General features: G+C 47.6%; 1 protein-coding gene across 13 annotated transcripts in view; it reads left to right on the top strand.

Moving 5' to 3' along the window:
- Positions 1 to 14733, top strand: part of MICAL2 (microtubule associated monooxygenase, calponin and LIM domain containing 2) — a 203305-nt gene that overhangs the window by 36966 nt on the left and 151606 nt on the right. For all 13 annotated transcript variants that reach the window (XM_074336000.1, XM_074336004.1, XM_074336003.1 and 10 more), the window contains one exon: positions 12802 to 13142. In XM_074336000.1, the coding sequence (XP_074192101.1) occupies positions 12879 to 13142 (264 nt within the window). In that variant the 5' untranslated portion in view covers positions 12802 to 12878. The remainder of the gene's footprint in view (positions 1 to 12801; positions 13143 to 14733) is intronic.

The raw sequence follows: 14733 nt of genomic DNA on the forward strand, positions 1-14733 counted from the left end.
ATCGGGGCTCACACACCGAGTAAGTAGCAGGTGAGGTTTGCAACCAGTCTGCTTGACTCCAGAGGCCAAACCAAGACTCCTGACACAGCCGCCTCTGACGTTTCTGTTCTAAAGCTGTCCGGCATTTTACCAAGTAAACAGAGTCTGGATGGGCATTGTAGGTAGAGGGCCCTGCCCAAGCAAAGGCACAGGGAGGGGGTGCGAAAGAGTTCAGTTTGTTAGGGAACAGCGGCTGGCTCAGTAAGTCTAGAGTAGGAGAGGTGGGGGAAGTGATGAGAGGACAGGCTGGAGAGCAGGCAAGGGGAGGAGAATCATGATGGGTTTTGTTTGCTTTACTAAGTTATTTGGACTTCACCCTGAAGACTGTCAGGGAACTGTTAAAGGATTTGAAACAGGAATCGAACCTGTGTGCATTTTTAATATAAAGTTCTCTCTGGCAGCAGTTTGAGGCGTAGGCTGGTGGATCGGAGAGAGGTGATCTGGAAGTAGAAAAGGCATTTACGAGGAGATTTTGAGAGTTTCAGGTAAGAGCACGACGGAAGGACAGGACAGGAGGCAGTAGATGGAGCGGTATGAGGACTTGGTGACTGGCTGGCTCTGGGAGATGAGGGAAAGGGGTTCAGAAAAGGTGACTTATAAGCAGATAGATGGTGCTGTCATTGAGGTTGGAGATGCAGGGGGGAAACAGGTGGGGGTGAAAGGTAAGTTGACTGCTTGTGACGTCCGCTAGAGAGTCAGGGGAAATGTGTAGCTGGCAGTTGACAGGAGGGCGTGGAATGCAACAGGGAGAGAGCTACATAGGAGGGATAGCTTGGTGGGTAGTCAAGGTAGAGATGCTGGTTGAGCCACAGGGGTGTTTAGGTCCTTGACAGTTAGAAGAGGATGAAGATCAGAACCTTGGGACACAGCAAAAGTTCAGGGGCAGAGAGAGAGACAAGTTTGTAAAGACTGAAAATGGGCAGAGACTCTGAGTAAGATAAGGTCCCATAAGTGATGACTGGATTTAGCAACAGAGAACTGGGGTGACCTTGGACATAATGCCTGGGGTGGGTTATGTGTGTGTGTGGAAATGAGATGGTGGTGTAGGTGGTGCAGGGTAAGTGTAGGTGAGAAAATGGACACTGCCAGGCTAGACTCTTCCGTTGGGAACCTAGGCTGTGAAGGGAAGGAGGGAGAGTGCCATTTTATTTTCTCCAGTAAAAGCAAATATGGATCTAACTGTGGTTGAACTCATGCACATTTTTGAAAATGGCTTCACATGGGTAAATTCACAAGCCAGAAAAAACCAAAAGACTTTTGTCAGTCAATGAGTTTCAACTCCCCCCCCCACCCCCGTTTTTTGTTTTTTGTGTTTTTTTATTTGAAAAATGTGGTCGCTTGGCACAATTCTTCAAAATGGGGGCGGGGGGTGCTTTGAAAGGCAGATTCCATGAGACACACCTGGGCTGTGAGCTTCCCGAGTTCACGTGCTCTGCCGCTGTCCCAGCCTCCTGGGTGTGGCGCTGTGTGCAGAGTGAGCAGGCATCATCGCAAAATCCTTTTTAAGTTCACTTTGCCATGACTTCTAGGCCTCCTCCCCAGCATCCCTCTCTCTCTTCCAGACTAATCACTAGGGTTCAAGTCCCTGAGGCCTAATTTCGGCAAGTCGGGAGAGGTAGTGCCATCTCGATACAAAGGTTCACGTGGGGAGCGACGTGAAGGATGTGCTGGGCAAAGACTTGGTGGAAATAAGCTTTTAGCTGCCCCGTGTCAGCATAGGGTGGCTAAGGGGAGAATGAGCTGCCCTTGCCATCTGTGTAAAAATACACCAATTTCAGTCTCGCTTTGGGTTGGGATATTTCCTGGTGGTGGGAGTTGTCCCCAGGGCAGTGTGCCAGAAGGACAGTTAATGACACATCTGTGAACCTGCGCCATAAGAGGTGCCTTCATGTAATTCTCGCAGGGACTCTTGTTTATGACTGCTCAGGGAGTGCTCAGTGACTCAGAAGTCCACATTCTTTCCACCACACCACACTGGCTTCCAGGGACTCAGCTGAGAGCTCAGGGGGTTATGGAAACCCAGGAAATACACTAGCCTACCCGTTCTATTCTCCTGTCTTATTCCATTTCAAATAGGGAAGTGATGTGTGTTTTCAACATAGGGTATATGTAGGTATGTGAGGTGCTCCGGTAGAAGGCTGGGCAAGTTTCTTTCTGGGGGGGTCAGGCAACTTTTCAAGGATAGCGTGGTTCTAATGGAAGGGAAGATATGACAGAACTGGATGTTTGGGAAGTTGGCCCACAACAGGGATGGGTGACAGTGAGAGGGACGTTAATCCTGTGTGATCAGTCTTCTTATTGGGAGGGAGTATTTTCTGACAGGGACCAATTTGACATGCCCACCATGCTGTGGTTTTCCTCCTGTGTTAGTTAAGCTGATGTTTCCTGCCTAACAGATAAATCCTCAAGTCTCAGCGACTTCACATATTTTCTGTTTATTTCTCGCACAGGTAAAGTCCAAATGTTCATGGTCATGGAGGGCTTTCCTCCAGGTGGGCATCCGGGGGGTCTGGCTCCTTTCTTCTCCTGACTTTGCCGTCTCCGACGTGTGGTTTCAAGGCTGCTGTGCTCTGGCAGGAGTGGGAAGCGCGTAGAGGTTCGCCAGGGGAGGTTCTTATGGTTGGTCCTAGAAGCAGCACAGGTCACTTCCGCTCACATTCTATTACCTGGAACCTGGTCATGTGGGGTCACATAGCTGCCAGGAAGTGCTCAGGAGGAAGGAGCCACACATCTGGTGGTCAGCTAGCCTATCTCTGCGATACCCACCAAGGCTTGAAAGTCACCTCTCAGCTGAACGTTACGGGCATGTTAGCCACTGTCCTCATCTGATATTGTATTGAGATCTCATCACTCCAGAACCTAGCATTTTGGAGTTTGATGAAAGAAAGGTAGGGGTGTACCATGAGTTAAAGGGTCTGCACCATAGACCATGTCCCTGATGTCGTGTTCACAGCAACACTTGAGTGCTTCCATCCACTTTGCCAGGGAGCACAAGGGGTGTGCTATTTTAGGATGTGGCCTCTGAACTCCGGCTATCAGGCTTCAAGTCACGAGTTCACCACTTCTGACATGTGGCCTTGAGCAAGTTGCTACCTTTGCTAAAAATGGGGATAATCATAGTATCTAGTAATGTCTTGGTTTGTTACAATGATTAACTTATTTAATACATGTAAAGCTCTTAACACATCGCTTGAGACTTCATAAATGTCAACAATGATTATAGTCCCCAGGATTGAACATTCATTCATTTGCTTATTTAGCACTTACTGTATAGAGACAGGACCTTGTGCTAGGAACTGGGAGTAAGAAAATAAAAAAATTGATTTCAACACAGAATAACTTACTATCATTGAGGTAAGTACAGGCTCCTATGGGAGGGAGCCAACCCATTTTGGGAAAGGGTTGTGGCTAAGGAGGTGGGAGTATTTAGAGAAGAGGACCTTGAAGGAAGAGTGAGGTGAATAGAGGTCATTAGTGAGGTGAAATTCGATCACATCCATGCACCCTGCTTAACAACAGTGAGGATGGTATGTAATGTTAGACTTACTGGATTTTTTTCAGTGGAGAAGTGTCTTTGCCTTACAACAGGATTCTCCTAATATCAGAAAGGATACATACCCAGTGTCCCTGAAATTGATGTTAGTCAATGAGAAATGTGCCACTCCCTGACTTTGAAGGGCAGAGGTCTCATCAATTACACAGCCACTGTTTGCACTCATTTGAACCTGATGACAAGTCCAACAGATCCGGGCTGATCTGACTTGTCCTTGGGGAGCTTTTAGGGAATCGGTCCACTGCAGGGAATCGGTCCCTGCTTTCAGGGAGCTGCATTCTACTGACAGCATACGCAGGGCCCATTGGAGCACAAGACTGTTCTCTCCAGGAAATGGAAGGTAGGCCCTGGGAGACAGGACCAGGGAGCTGGTCCTCAACCTTTCCTGGGGTGTTGAAGATTTCACAGATGCCAGGGTGGGGTGTGGTGGGGGGAGGAGGGAGGCATCAGTGAGGGGAGCCTGGGAATGGCAGAACAAGAGATAAAAATTTGCAACTTGGCAGAGCTGAGCTTTCATAGGCTTCCTGGGGTCAAATGAGATTTGGAAGGAAGAGTGAGACTTACCAAAAAAGAAGGCTAAAAATTATTTCATTTCTCCCTTGCCCCATCCCCTTCTAGGGGTAATCACCATTCTGCTTTCTGTCTCTGTGAATTTGCTTATGCTGGGTACCTTCCACCATTATTTTTAAGGAAGCTTGGCCTTCTGGAAATGGGAATTTACAGTTTTCCTAGGCACCCAATCTGTGGTAAAGATAATGCAGGGTACATGCAGAATAGACTCAGTTTTTGTTGGCAAAATGGATTCAGTGTGTGTGTGTTGAGATGTACGTTATTTTGTGACCTCTTGGCCCATAGCCAGGTATGCAGGTTTCTTTCTTGTGGGTTCACTGGCAATGGGTCCTGTGTGCACAGCTGAGATTGGGTCAAAGGCATCGGCTTCCCCATTTCCCAGCATAGCCCCCTGGAAAGGGGCCTGCGCACTGGACGTGAGGGCCTGTGACCCGGAGAGCAGAGCTGCCTTGGCACCTCGTCTCCGACCTGCTAGAATGGAAGCCAATTCATTAAGCAAACATGTCAGGGCTTCTTGCAGGATGGCCCTTTTCTGGAGAAAAATAGCACTGTTAGTGTGGTAGGGCCACACGGGACCTAGCACTTGTTAGACCTGAGGAAGATAAGATGCAGAAGCCCATCTCCGCTTGGCGAGACCCTCAGTCTAGTCAGGGAGAGAAGACCCCTGGACTTGGAATGTGTATACAGGAAGGGGTTATAAAAGTTGTGCATGCTCCTGGTAGAAAATTGGGAAATACAGAAAAGCATAATGCTAAAAAACAAAAATCATTTGAAATACCATCCCTCACACATAACCACTGCCACATTTGGCTTGTTTCAATTCCCCTATAGATATTACTTTATGGACTTGGAGTGTATTGAGACCCTGAAATTGTATCCCGCTCTTTTCGCTCTGCATTAGGGCATAAGCATTTCCCCATGGATCCAGTGTCTTTATAAATATTATGTTTAACGGAGTGCCTAATACTTGATTGTTTGGTTGCACCGTGATGCATGAAACCACGCCCTGTTGTTGACATTTGAAGATGCTCGGAGCCCAAAAGAACCTAGAGACGACAGACTGAACCCATGTAATTTACCCGGCAGCTGCAGAACGGGCCATGTGGTTTCTGTCTGCACGGTTCAGACTGATCTGTGGCTAAGAGTGTGGGTTTTTGAAGTAGAGGGAACCAGGCCCATTTCACAGCCTCCCCACTCACTACCTATGGGATACTGAGGAGGTTCTGACCTCTGTAAGTCTGTCTTTTCTTCTGTCCAACAAGGATGGGTAAATGAGATCACGGATGGAAAGGGGCTGGGCCGGGCCCCGGCACTGAGCAGCTGAGCAGTGCGGCTATCGGTGTCATCATGAGGGCAGTGAGAACGGCAAGCTCAGTCTCCCCATGCCCAGGCCAGAGTTCTGCCACCTCAAAGGCTTGGCTTCTTCTAGAAAATTCTTGAAGTGAGGTTTACTGATGCAAGAGGAAATATAGAGCACTAGCTAGAAATCCTTATGGAAAAATGTTTAAAGTGCGTGTGTGTGTACATGTATGTGTGTGTGTGCACACACATACACACTTATACATACATACACATGTGCACACAATATATATACATGCATGCATATATATGTGCATACACACAGATATATATACACATGCATGTGTATATATACATGCATATATACATGCATGTACATGCATACATGTATGCACATGCATAGCTATACACACATACATATATACATGTACATGCATGCATATATGTGTACACACACATACATAATAGGAACAGCATTTGGCAAACTTATATTTGCATTACAGAAAAGAGAGATGGGCAAGTACTAGAATGACTTTTTCCCCCCTAAGGCCTTTCTTATAGACTACAAATAGAGAGAGAGAGAGAGAGAGAGAGAGAGAGAGAAACCACCCCACCCTACAGACTTGTTGTGAGGACTCCTTAGGATAAGGCCGGTGAAAGAGCTCCTTCCTGGCGCTGTGACTGGTCAACGTGCAGGTCTCTGACTCATTGGGAAGTGGGGGTGGAGGGTCTGTTACTGTGAATGATTCCATGACAGAGGTGAGGAAGTGGAAATGTGTGAGGTCACTTTAAGCCAGACCAATGTAGTCAACTCTATTGAGAAAAAGTGAGGAGACGGCTGGGGCCAGAAGGGCAAGGGTCAAATGGCCTTGGGCCCTCAGCTGAGGATGGCATTGAAGGCCAGGGCGTGCAGTGGACCTGGAGCCTCTTTCCGGAGCTCCCCACCCCGGGGCAGTATAGATAGAGGGCAGCCTAGACAGAAGGCACTGTCTACCCCTTGCTGCAGACTGGGAACCTGTTTGGGTTTTCAGTTTGTCTCTTGGATGTTTCCATAAGCCTTTCCTAGTGGGGGCCCCAGATGGAGTGTGTAAGGAGGCTGCACATCTGCGTTTAACCCACACAGAAGGGCTTTGACTTACTGTGGGTGATCTCAAGGGCTAAAACCAGGAACAGAGAGGACCTGTGGGAGAGACAGTGTCGATCTCACGGAGGCTGCCTTCTAGTCAGAGAAGGCAAGGGTGGAGTCTGCTGCCCCAGGAGGCAGGGCACTCTCCATCTACAGAGATGACCAAAGGAAGGCTGGGGACCCCTGGCTGGAAGAGGATTACAAGGAGGACAAGGGAGCCCTTTCAGTCCCTTCCCAACCCTTTTTGGTTCAAGTCGGTTGCCACATGCCCATGTAGATGGAAAGCCGGCATCCCTGGGCCGGGTGAGAAGATGACATCTGCAGTCATTCTCTGTGAAGCAGACGTTCAGCCCCTGTTGGGCTCTGCAGAGATGCAGCCTGTGTGGGAGGTGTTTGCCACTGCTGAGGCCCTGGCTGGCTCCAGGTCGCCACAACTGAGGGTCTTCTGTGTCTAAGGCACAGAGTTGAAGCTTTTAGTCCTTCTGACCACTCTGTGAGTGCACGCATGGGGGTGTACACACCCAGTTCGTTGCTGAAGTAACTGGCCCTGCCCGGGGGCCTCTTAGTGAGGTAAACCTGGGAGATGGTAAGTTGGAATGAGGAGCCTGGCAGTGTCAGTGGCAGGAGGGTTTGGTTTTTAGATTGCATTTACCCTGAAACATATCTTATCTGTGAGTCTTGAGGGTGGGGTTGAAGGCTGAGCTTTTCTCCTGGGTCAAACTGCTGCTTTGTAGGAAGGTTCGGCCCAGGGTCTCTCTAGCCCTTCTTAAGTTTTTATAGCATTCCGCCATTTATCTACCTCCTGGTCACACAGTTTGATGCCATTTGGCAGGTGATGAGGCTCAGAGAAGGAAGAAGTTGTGAGAGTCCTAAATGTGACTGTACTGGCAACTCTTGGGCCAGGAGGCTTTGTGGGGACAGAGTCCCAGAGAGCAGTTTCCAGGCTCTCGGCTTCACATGGAAAGGTGCTGGCTTGGGTAGTAGATGGCCATCAGCTGTGGCTGGGTGGCCATCAACTGTAACCAGTTAGCCATTGGCCACTAATATAACTGCCGTGGCTACGCTAGCAAGGGGTTGGGTTGTTGGTTATTTGGCAGAGAAGAGGACGGCAGGTTGCAGATCGTGTGGCTCCTGCTTCCTGTGTCTCCACCCCAGCCGCCAGTGAAAATACAGTGGTATGAACCCCCATCCATGGCTCCATTGGTGTTCCTTTTTGGCCTCACCATACTCTGTGTCCACCTGCCGAGAACCGGGGTGGGACCAGAGACCCTGCATGACGGACTCCTTCTCTGATTTGGGAGGTACTCAGGGACTCCACAAAAACTTTGAACTTGTCTCCCACATGCCATGGGCTGAGCCCATTACCAGTGTTGTCGCTGACAATCTGAGGCCCTGAGTTTTACTTTGTAGCAGCCAGAGGCAGGGGAAGGGAGTTGCTTTGTGACTCATGAAGTCACACAGGCAGAACCGCAAATAAGGGACTCCAGTTGGCAAAAAACAAATTGCTTCAAGGCTATTCTTGGAAACTAAAGCATCACGTCTTGTTTCTTCCCAGAAAATGCAGAAACCTTTCATATTTTTGGGTAGTTGGTTATTTATATTTCAGATCAAACTCCAAAAAGGCAACAGCTGGGTAGTGGTTGACAAGGAAATGTTTAACACGAGCTATTATCCAGGGGCCTCTGGTTTAACTAATTCTTGATCTTCTCCTTTTGGGGGAAAAAGGGGTACCCACCAAAAGTATCACATGCCAGTTTCTGGAAGAAAAGGCTTGAAGCTCAGACTCAGTCTTTCTAAGTCATTTACAAAATGACTTAGTTCATTTACAAAACCACCTTGTGTCATGTATATTTTCAGTTTATTACTCAAATTTCCTCCTGTATATATGGGGAACTGTATATATGGGGAACTTAAAACTCAGAAGTTAGGTAAGGTGTCCAATGTGACTTAGCTAGGAAGTGGATTTGAACCCAGATGTTCTGAATTGAAAGCCTCTAACTTTACAGCACTTCATTCCTTGACCTGAGAAGTTAGTCCCAGTGGTATAAATTACCATATTTTGCCCTATATAATGCGCACCCATGTTTTTGGCCCAAACTTTTCAGGGAAGAAAATCTTTCATTTTAATTTTTTTAATTCAAATTTTTATTTGTTTACATGTAGGTACTTGTTTGTATTGTAGAGGAATTTTGGCATGTGTTTTTAAAAATATTTTAACATTATGGTACAATTTTATGCAACAAATAATTACGAAACACAAGAACAGATACAAGATACCAAAAAATGTATGCACTAATAGCAAATTTACAATATTTACGCATCATAGAAGGCCAAGAACTCTTCGTCCTTGCCATTTCATTGTAAGTTCAACAAAACCAATTATCATATTCCAGGGTATTATTTTGCATACAGATATCATTATTGATTTCTAAAGTTACACTTTTAACTCATAAGCATAAATGAAAGAATTAAAAACATTTATGTAGATACACAATTAGTATTACCCATGTATAATGCACATCCTTATTTTTCCCTCACAAATTTGGGCAAAAAAGTGAGCATTATGCATGGCAAAATATGGTATGTTCCTTTTAGTTTGATGAGGTTTGGGCCATTTGAAGAATTGTAATGAATGCTCGTTATCATGTAGCCACAAAGCGCTGAATTCATCACCTACATGACCGAATTTAACCCTTACAACCCTGGGAAATGAGTATTATTATCCCCATTTTACAGATGAGAACATAGGCTGAGATAGATTAGATAGTTTGCCAAGGTTCACACAGCTGACAAGTGCATGGGACCAGATTCTCCTCCAGGTTTGCCAGACTCTAAATATTCTGATGTTATTCTGTGAGGAAACCTACCCCGCGTGAGTGTTAGAGTCACTTTAAGGTCTCTGACTTAAATTGGAAAACTGATGTTAAAGGTTGAGACCAGACCCTTTAGACCCAGGGAGGCAGGTCTGAGCCTGGTACCGGCGGTGGGTACCGTCCAGGCAGCTCTTATCTCCTCCTGTCTGGCCGTCTCCCTCCACCTCCCTTATCTTACTCTAGATAAGAGCTAGTTCCTGGAGCTCCCACGCCCACCCAGCGCCCTCAGCACCACCTTTGGCTCTTTCCACTGGATCCCTAAGATTAAGTTGTTCATTTTCCTTTTGGGGGGAGGAGGGGAGGCAGCTGGGATTGGGAGGAGACAGGTTCTTCCAGTTTGTAAATGACTCTGGCAGTCAGGTCTGGCTTGATAACTCTAAACAGTTTACCATTTTAGACAAGGAGGAGTTGGCAACTTGGAGGATTGATTTACAAAACTGTTTTTCAAACTGGTGCCTTCCCCAGATATAAACACACCCATGTGCTGGATGCAGTGTTCATTTCCACATCTACTGAGTGCCTCCCCGGGCCAGGCTCTGCTATCACACGTGTATCTCATAGCAACCCTGCAAGGTGCAGATTCTTACCTGTCTCTTACCAAAAAAAAAAAGAAACTGAGGCTCAGAATTTGCATGGCTTGTGTGAGGCCAGCGAGGGGCTGAGCAGAGCTTTGGACTTGAGCTCCAATAGCCCCGAAGCCTGTGGTTTTCTCTGTACCACCGGCCCACCCTCAGCAAGGACTGCAGGACACCAGTTGAATTCAAGTAGCTTTGCATTTGCCAATCAGCTACTGTAGCCTTTGTTCAATGCTGAGCGGGGAAGTGGTTCCAAAGATGAAGACCGAGGATGTTAATACACTCTGAGAAGCAAATTGGTCTTGCTGTCTGTTATGCTGTCTGGGTGGCAAGTCTTGGCTGGGGATGGGGGCGGTGAGGGGACAGGAGGAGGCAGTGTGTATGTGAGTGATGCCACAGTGAGCACTGGGGACATTGAAGAAGCTGAGAGAGCATCTGTGACTCCGTGTTTTCTCAGTGCCAGGCCAAACTCAGAGCCAGCTTTCCAAGTCTGTTGAATTTGTTGAGCTGTGGAGACCAGAGCAGCCACGTAAGTTCTCATGAAGAATGGAGGCCTGGCTGAGGAGTACGACTCGGCTAGGTCTGGAGCAGGGAATGTGCTATTCTCCCTTCAGCCGACTATGGTGCCAGGCATATTGGAAGCTTCCAGGGAAAGAGGAAAGGGAGGGGTCCTATGCTGTGCCCCTCACCCGTCAGCATCTCAGTGTCTGGTGTCTGGAGAGCTTGTCTTCTCCCAGCAGGCTGCTCCTTATAGGTGGTGCCCAGCCAGGCTGCCATATAATATTCACATGAGAGCTTTTCCTGTTGCTCTCCCAGCTGCTTTCCTCATTGTCTCCTGGGCAGCCCCCTAGCTGCCTCCTTCTCCAGTCTACCCTCTGCTGGCTCCTCTTCCCAAAGACTTTTCTCAGCTCCTGCTTCATCTCCTGCACCCCACAGCCCACTAGAGAAGTCAGGTGCCCTCCACGATCTGCCCTGGAAGACATTCCCCACCCCACCCCACCCCTTGTCATGAGTCCTTAATTCCTGACACCTTGAACTTGCTGTCATTATGCAATTGTACTGGCTCTTCCCAGACTCACACTTTAGTGTGGTGTTTTCTTCACCTGAAATGTCCGTTCCCCAGTCTTCTAATAAAATCATCTCGTTCCTAAAATTGTAGCATTTTGGCCTTTCCCTCTCACGTGCCTATGGACTCCATGGTTGGACACTTGCCCTGGGCTTGCAGGCACTGTGTTCATATTCTACAAGCCCTTGCCTATTGTCTTGTAATCAACTCTTTATGGGCCTGGCCTGTCTTCCTCCCTAGGGCCCATCTCTATCACCAGCACCTAGGGTGATACATGGCTCTTGCTAAGACACTAGCAATTGTTGCTGAATGAATAAATAAAGGATTAAGGAAGAAGATAAACACGGGTCTCTGCTTTTAGTATTATAAAGCCGGTCCAATCCAAATGCACCCATAATAGCATTCCCATCTGGAAATTAGGAAGTCGCCCAGCCTGAGGGCCTTGTCTCTGTTTGCTGGTCTCCTTCTGCCAGGCCTCTGCCTGAGGGAGCTCGCTGCGCTGTATCTTCTTATTTACAGACCCTCTCAAGCCCTCCTGACAGCTGGGCCGGCCCTAGCTCCTCTATGCTTGTCTTCTTGCACTAGCTTTGGATTCTGGAAAAATAGTGCTTTGGAAAATCAGCTCTAATTTTATTTTTGTTCCTTTGAAACTTAAATGACTTTCCTAAAAAATGCCTGAGGTTAGAGTGGTACAGAGAGAAAGGACGATGGCCAAAACCCAGGCAAGCTATTTTTGTGACGCGAATGAACACCCATCGCATTTTTCCTTCCATCAGCCTAAGCACTTGTTCCAAATAGCTCACAGCTTGGGCTTCCAAAGCCCAGGCTCCTTGTGTACGTCAGGCGGAGACCCATGTGTCGTCCTGTCTGTCTCTTATGTCTGATGGGGACAAATGCTGTGCTTTCAGCAGATGACAGGGATAGAGAGAGGTTTTGAGAAGTTGCTGTCTGTCGTCTGTATAGTGGGAAGACCTGCGCTCTGGTAACCAGCAAAAGAAGACTTAAAAATTGATGTCTAACCATAGGTAAGGTGGTCCTGAAACCCAGGGAGGCATGTGCTTGGATTTGTTTTGGTCTGTGTACTAATATCAGGTAGCCAGCTTACATTATATTCGTCAACCAATTTGCAGCAAGAGTTACAGGTTTTTAATGGTGCTAAATCTAGAGACTTTTCTGTTTTTTCCCTTTCACTAGTTACTATTTCTCGAACCATCTGGCTCATAGCAAAATTGACCAAGGAATGCTGACCTCAGCCATGGTATAGCTTTGGTTCTCTTCACCCAGCGGGAAGAGTGGGGTGTTGGGGAGAAAGACGTTGCTACCATGTTTCCCTGAAAATAACACCTCACCGGGCCATCAGCTCTAATGTGTCTTTTGGAGCCAAAATTAATATAAGACCCGGTCTTATTTTACGATAATATAAGACTGGGTTTTATATAATGTAAGACCGGATCTTATATTAATTTTGGCTCCAAAAGATGCATTAGAGCTGATGGTGTGGCTAGGTCTTATTTTCGGGGAAACACGATAGCAAGGCAGCATTACCAGTTTAGAAGGTATGACTGTACATTTGCTATAGATTTTTTGTGTTTAGTATCAAGTCTTACGCTTAGTATCTTAAAGGAGTTTTATTTTTGCCTCCCAGGCCCCATCCCCACCCCACCCTCAGAGCTCACCTCTGCCTCCACCTACCTTTGCAGGTGTGACGTCTCTCCCGGTACTTCATGGTGTCCTCCTGCATCCTCTCCACACCACTGCTCCACACGGCTCCTGAAACATGGGGGAAAACGAGGACGAGAAGCAGCTCCACGCTGGGCAGGTTTTCGAGAACTTTGTCCAGGCCTCCACATGCAAAGGGACCCTCCAGGCCTTCAACATCCTCACACGACACCTGGACCTGGACCCTCTAGACCACAGAAACTTTTATTCCAAGCTCAAGTCCAAGGTGACCACCTGGAAGGCCAAAGCCCTGTGGTACAAATTGGACAAGCGTGGATCCCACAAAGAATATAAGCGAGGGAAGTCATGTATGAACACCAAGGTAAGGGAACCCCTGTGTGGACGTTGCTTACCCTTGTTGAGAGGGTAGGAAGCTGTCGCCATTTTAACATTTTAAGGTTCTTAACAGGTATGGGTGTGTTTGAATGTCTTGCTCAGTTGAAGGTTTCCTTTGTCTGTACCTGCCCAACTTATCCTGGTTGGGTGTTTCCACCTTAATGTTCTGGCCTCAGCAACTCTTGCACTCTCTTCAAAGCAGAGACAATACCCTCTCCAAGGCTGACGTTTTCCTACTTCTACTACTACTTCTAGTAGCTACTATTTATTGAGCAACTCTGATGTGCTAGGCACTTTACGTACACATTGAACACCCATAGTAGTCCATTGGGCCATTTTAGAGATATGGAAACTGAGAAGTCAATGTTCTTGCCCAAGATCACACAATTAGACAACAACCTTGGTCTATCTGATTCTAGGGACTGAGCCCTAAATTCCAGGGAGAGGCATAATTAGAGAGTTGTGGTCTCTGAGAGCAAACGTTTTAGAAAGATCCCCTGGCTTTCACTGGCTAAGAAACAGGTCTTTGGTCCTTACTGCCTTTTCCTGCCTCTCTTTTCCTCCTCACACTTCCCCATTCTCCCTCTCCCCACCCCCTTCCCCAGAATGCATTTCTCTGCTCAGTATCATCCTTATAGTTAAACCTCCACAAGCTGATGACTTCCCCCACTGTTTGGCCATAAGCAACATCTGTGAACATGTGGCTGACCAGCACATCACATCTCTGCTATCTCTGCAATGCCCATCGCTGAATGGGCAGCCAAAAGTCAAGACTTCCCTTCTGGGCCTTGGGGGCTGTCAGCCCTGGGCACTGGTCCAGGCCGTATGTTTAAGTTAAAAGTGAGTGTGCTGTATTTAGACCTCACAGGAGATAGCTCAGTCAGAGCCCTTGGAATTCTAGTCGGTGCCAATCCCAGACAAGAGGATTGAACTCTCCATGGCGATCAGGACTGTTGTGTGTTTGTTTTGGTGATGAGGAGCCGTTGAGTCCACCGTGGGATATGGCTGCTCTCCCTGGCCCCCAGGGGAGACAGCTGCCAAGCTCCTCGGAGCCTGGGATGTACAACTGTACAGCGCATGGAAAGAGCATTGCACCAGGATGCAACAGACCGATCGCTTCAGCCCAGAGCATACTCGCTGTCCAGGCAGTGCCTGCCCATAACCTGCCAAGCTTCAGCCGTACACAGAGGAAATGGAAGAGTTACAGAAAAAGAGCGGGAGAAAGGAGTGAAGTCAGCTTCCTGGGTGCCACCCCCACCCAGCACCTCCCTTCCTAGTTGTAACTTCATGGTTCATAATTCACTGGGCAGCTCTTCAGACTTGGGGCCGGAAGGGAGCTTTTAGCTTTAAAAACATTACCCTTCTCAGTAATTATATAAAGTGGCTTTCTTTTAAAAAGTTCCCCTAGAAGTCAGGTGGCTGGACTGCAATAGGTTTTCTCAGGGAAGGTTTTCCGAGGTCTTATTAGTTCCACTTGTCATCGCCTCATACACTTAACAGTTTCTACCTGCTGAGAGAACTCTCCTGGCAATCTGAAGACAGACCTTCAGAGGGAGTCAGCCAGCAAAGGGATGGAA

The sequence above is a fragment of the Rhinolophus sinicus genome, linkage group LG06, assembly GCF_036562045.2.
Source record: "Rhinolophus sinicus isolate RSC01 linkage group LG06, ASM3656204v1, whole genome shotgun sequence".
NCBI lineage: Eukaryota > Metazoa > Chordata > Mammalia > Chiroptera > Rhinolophidae > Rhinolophus > Rhinolophus sinicus.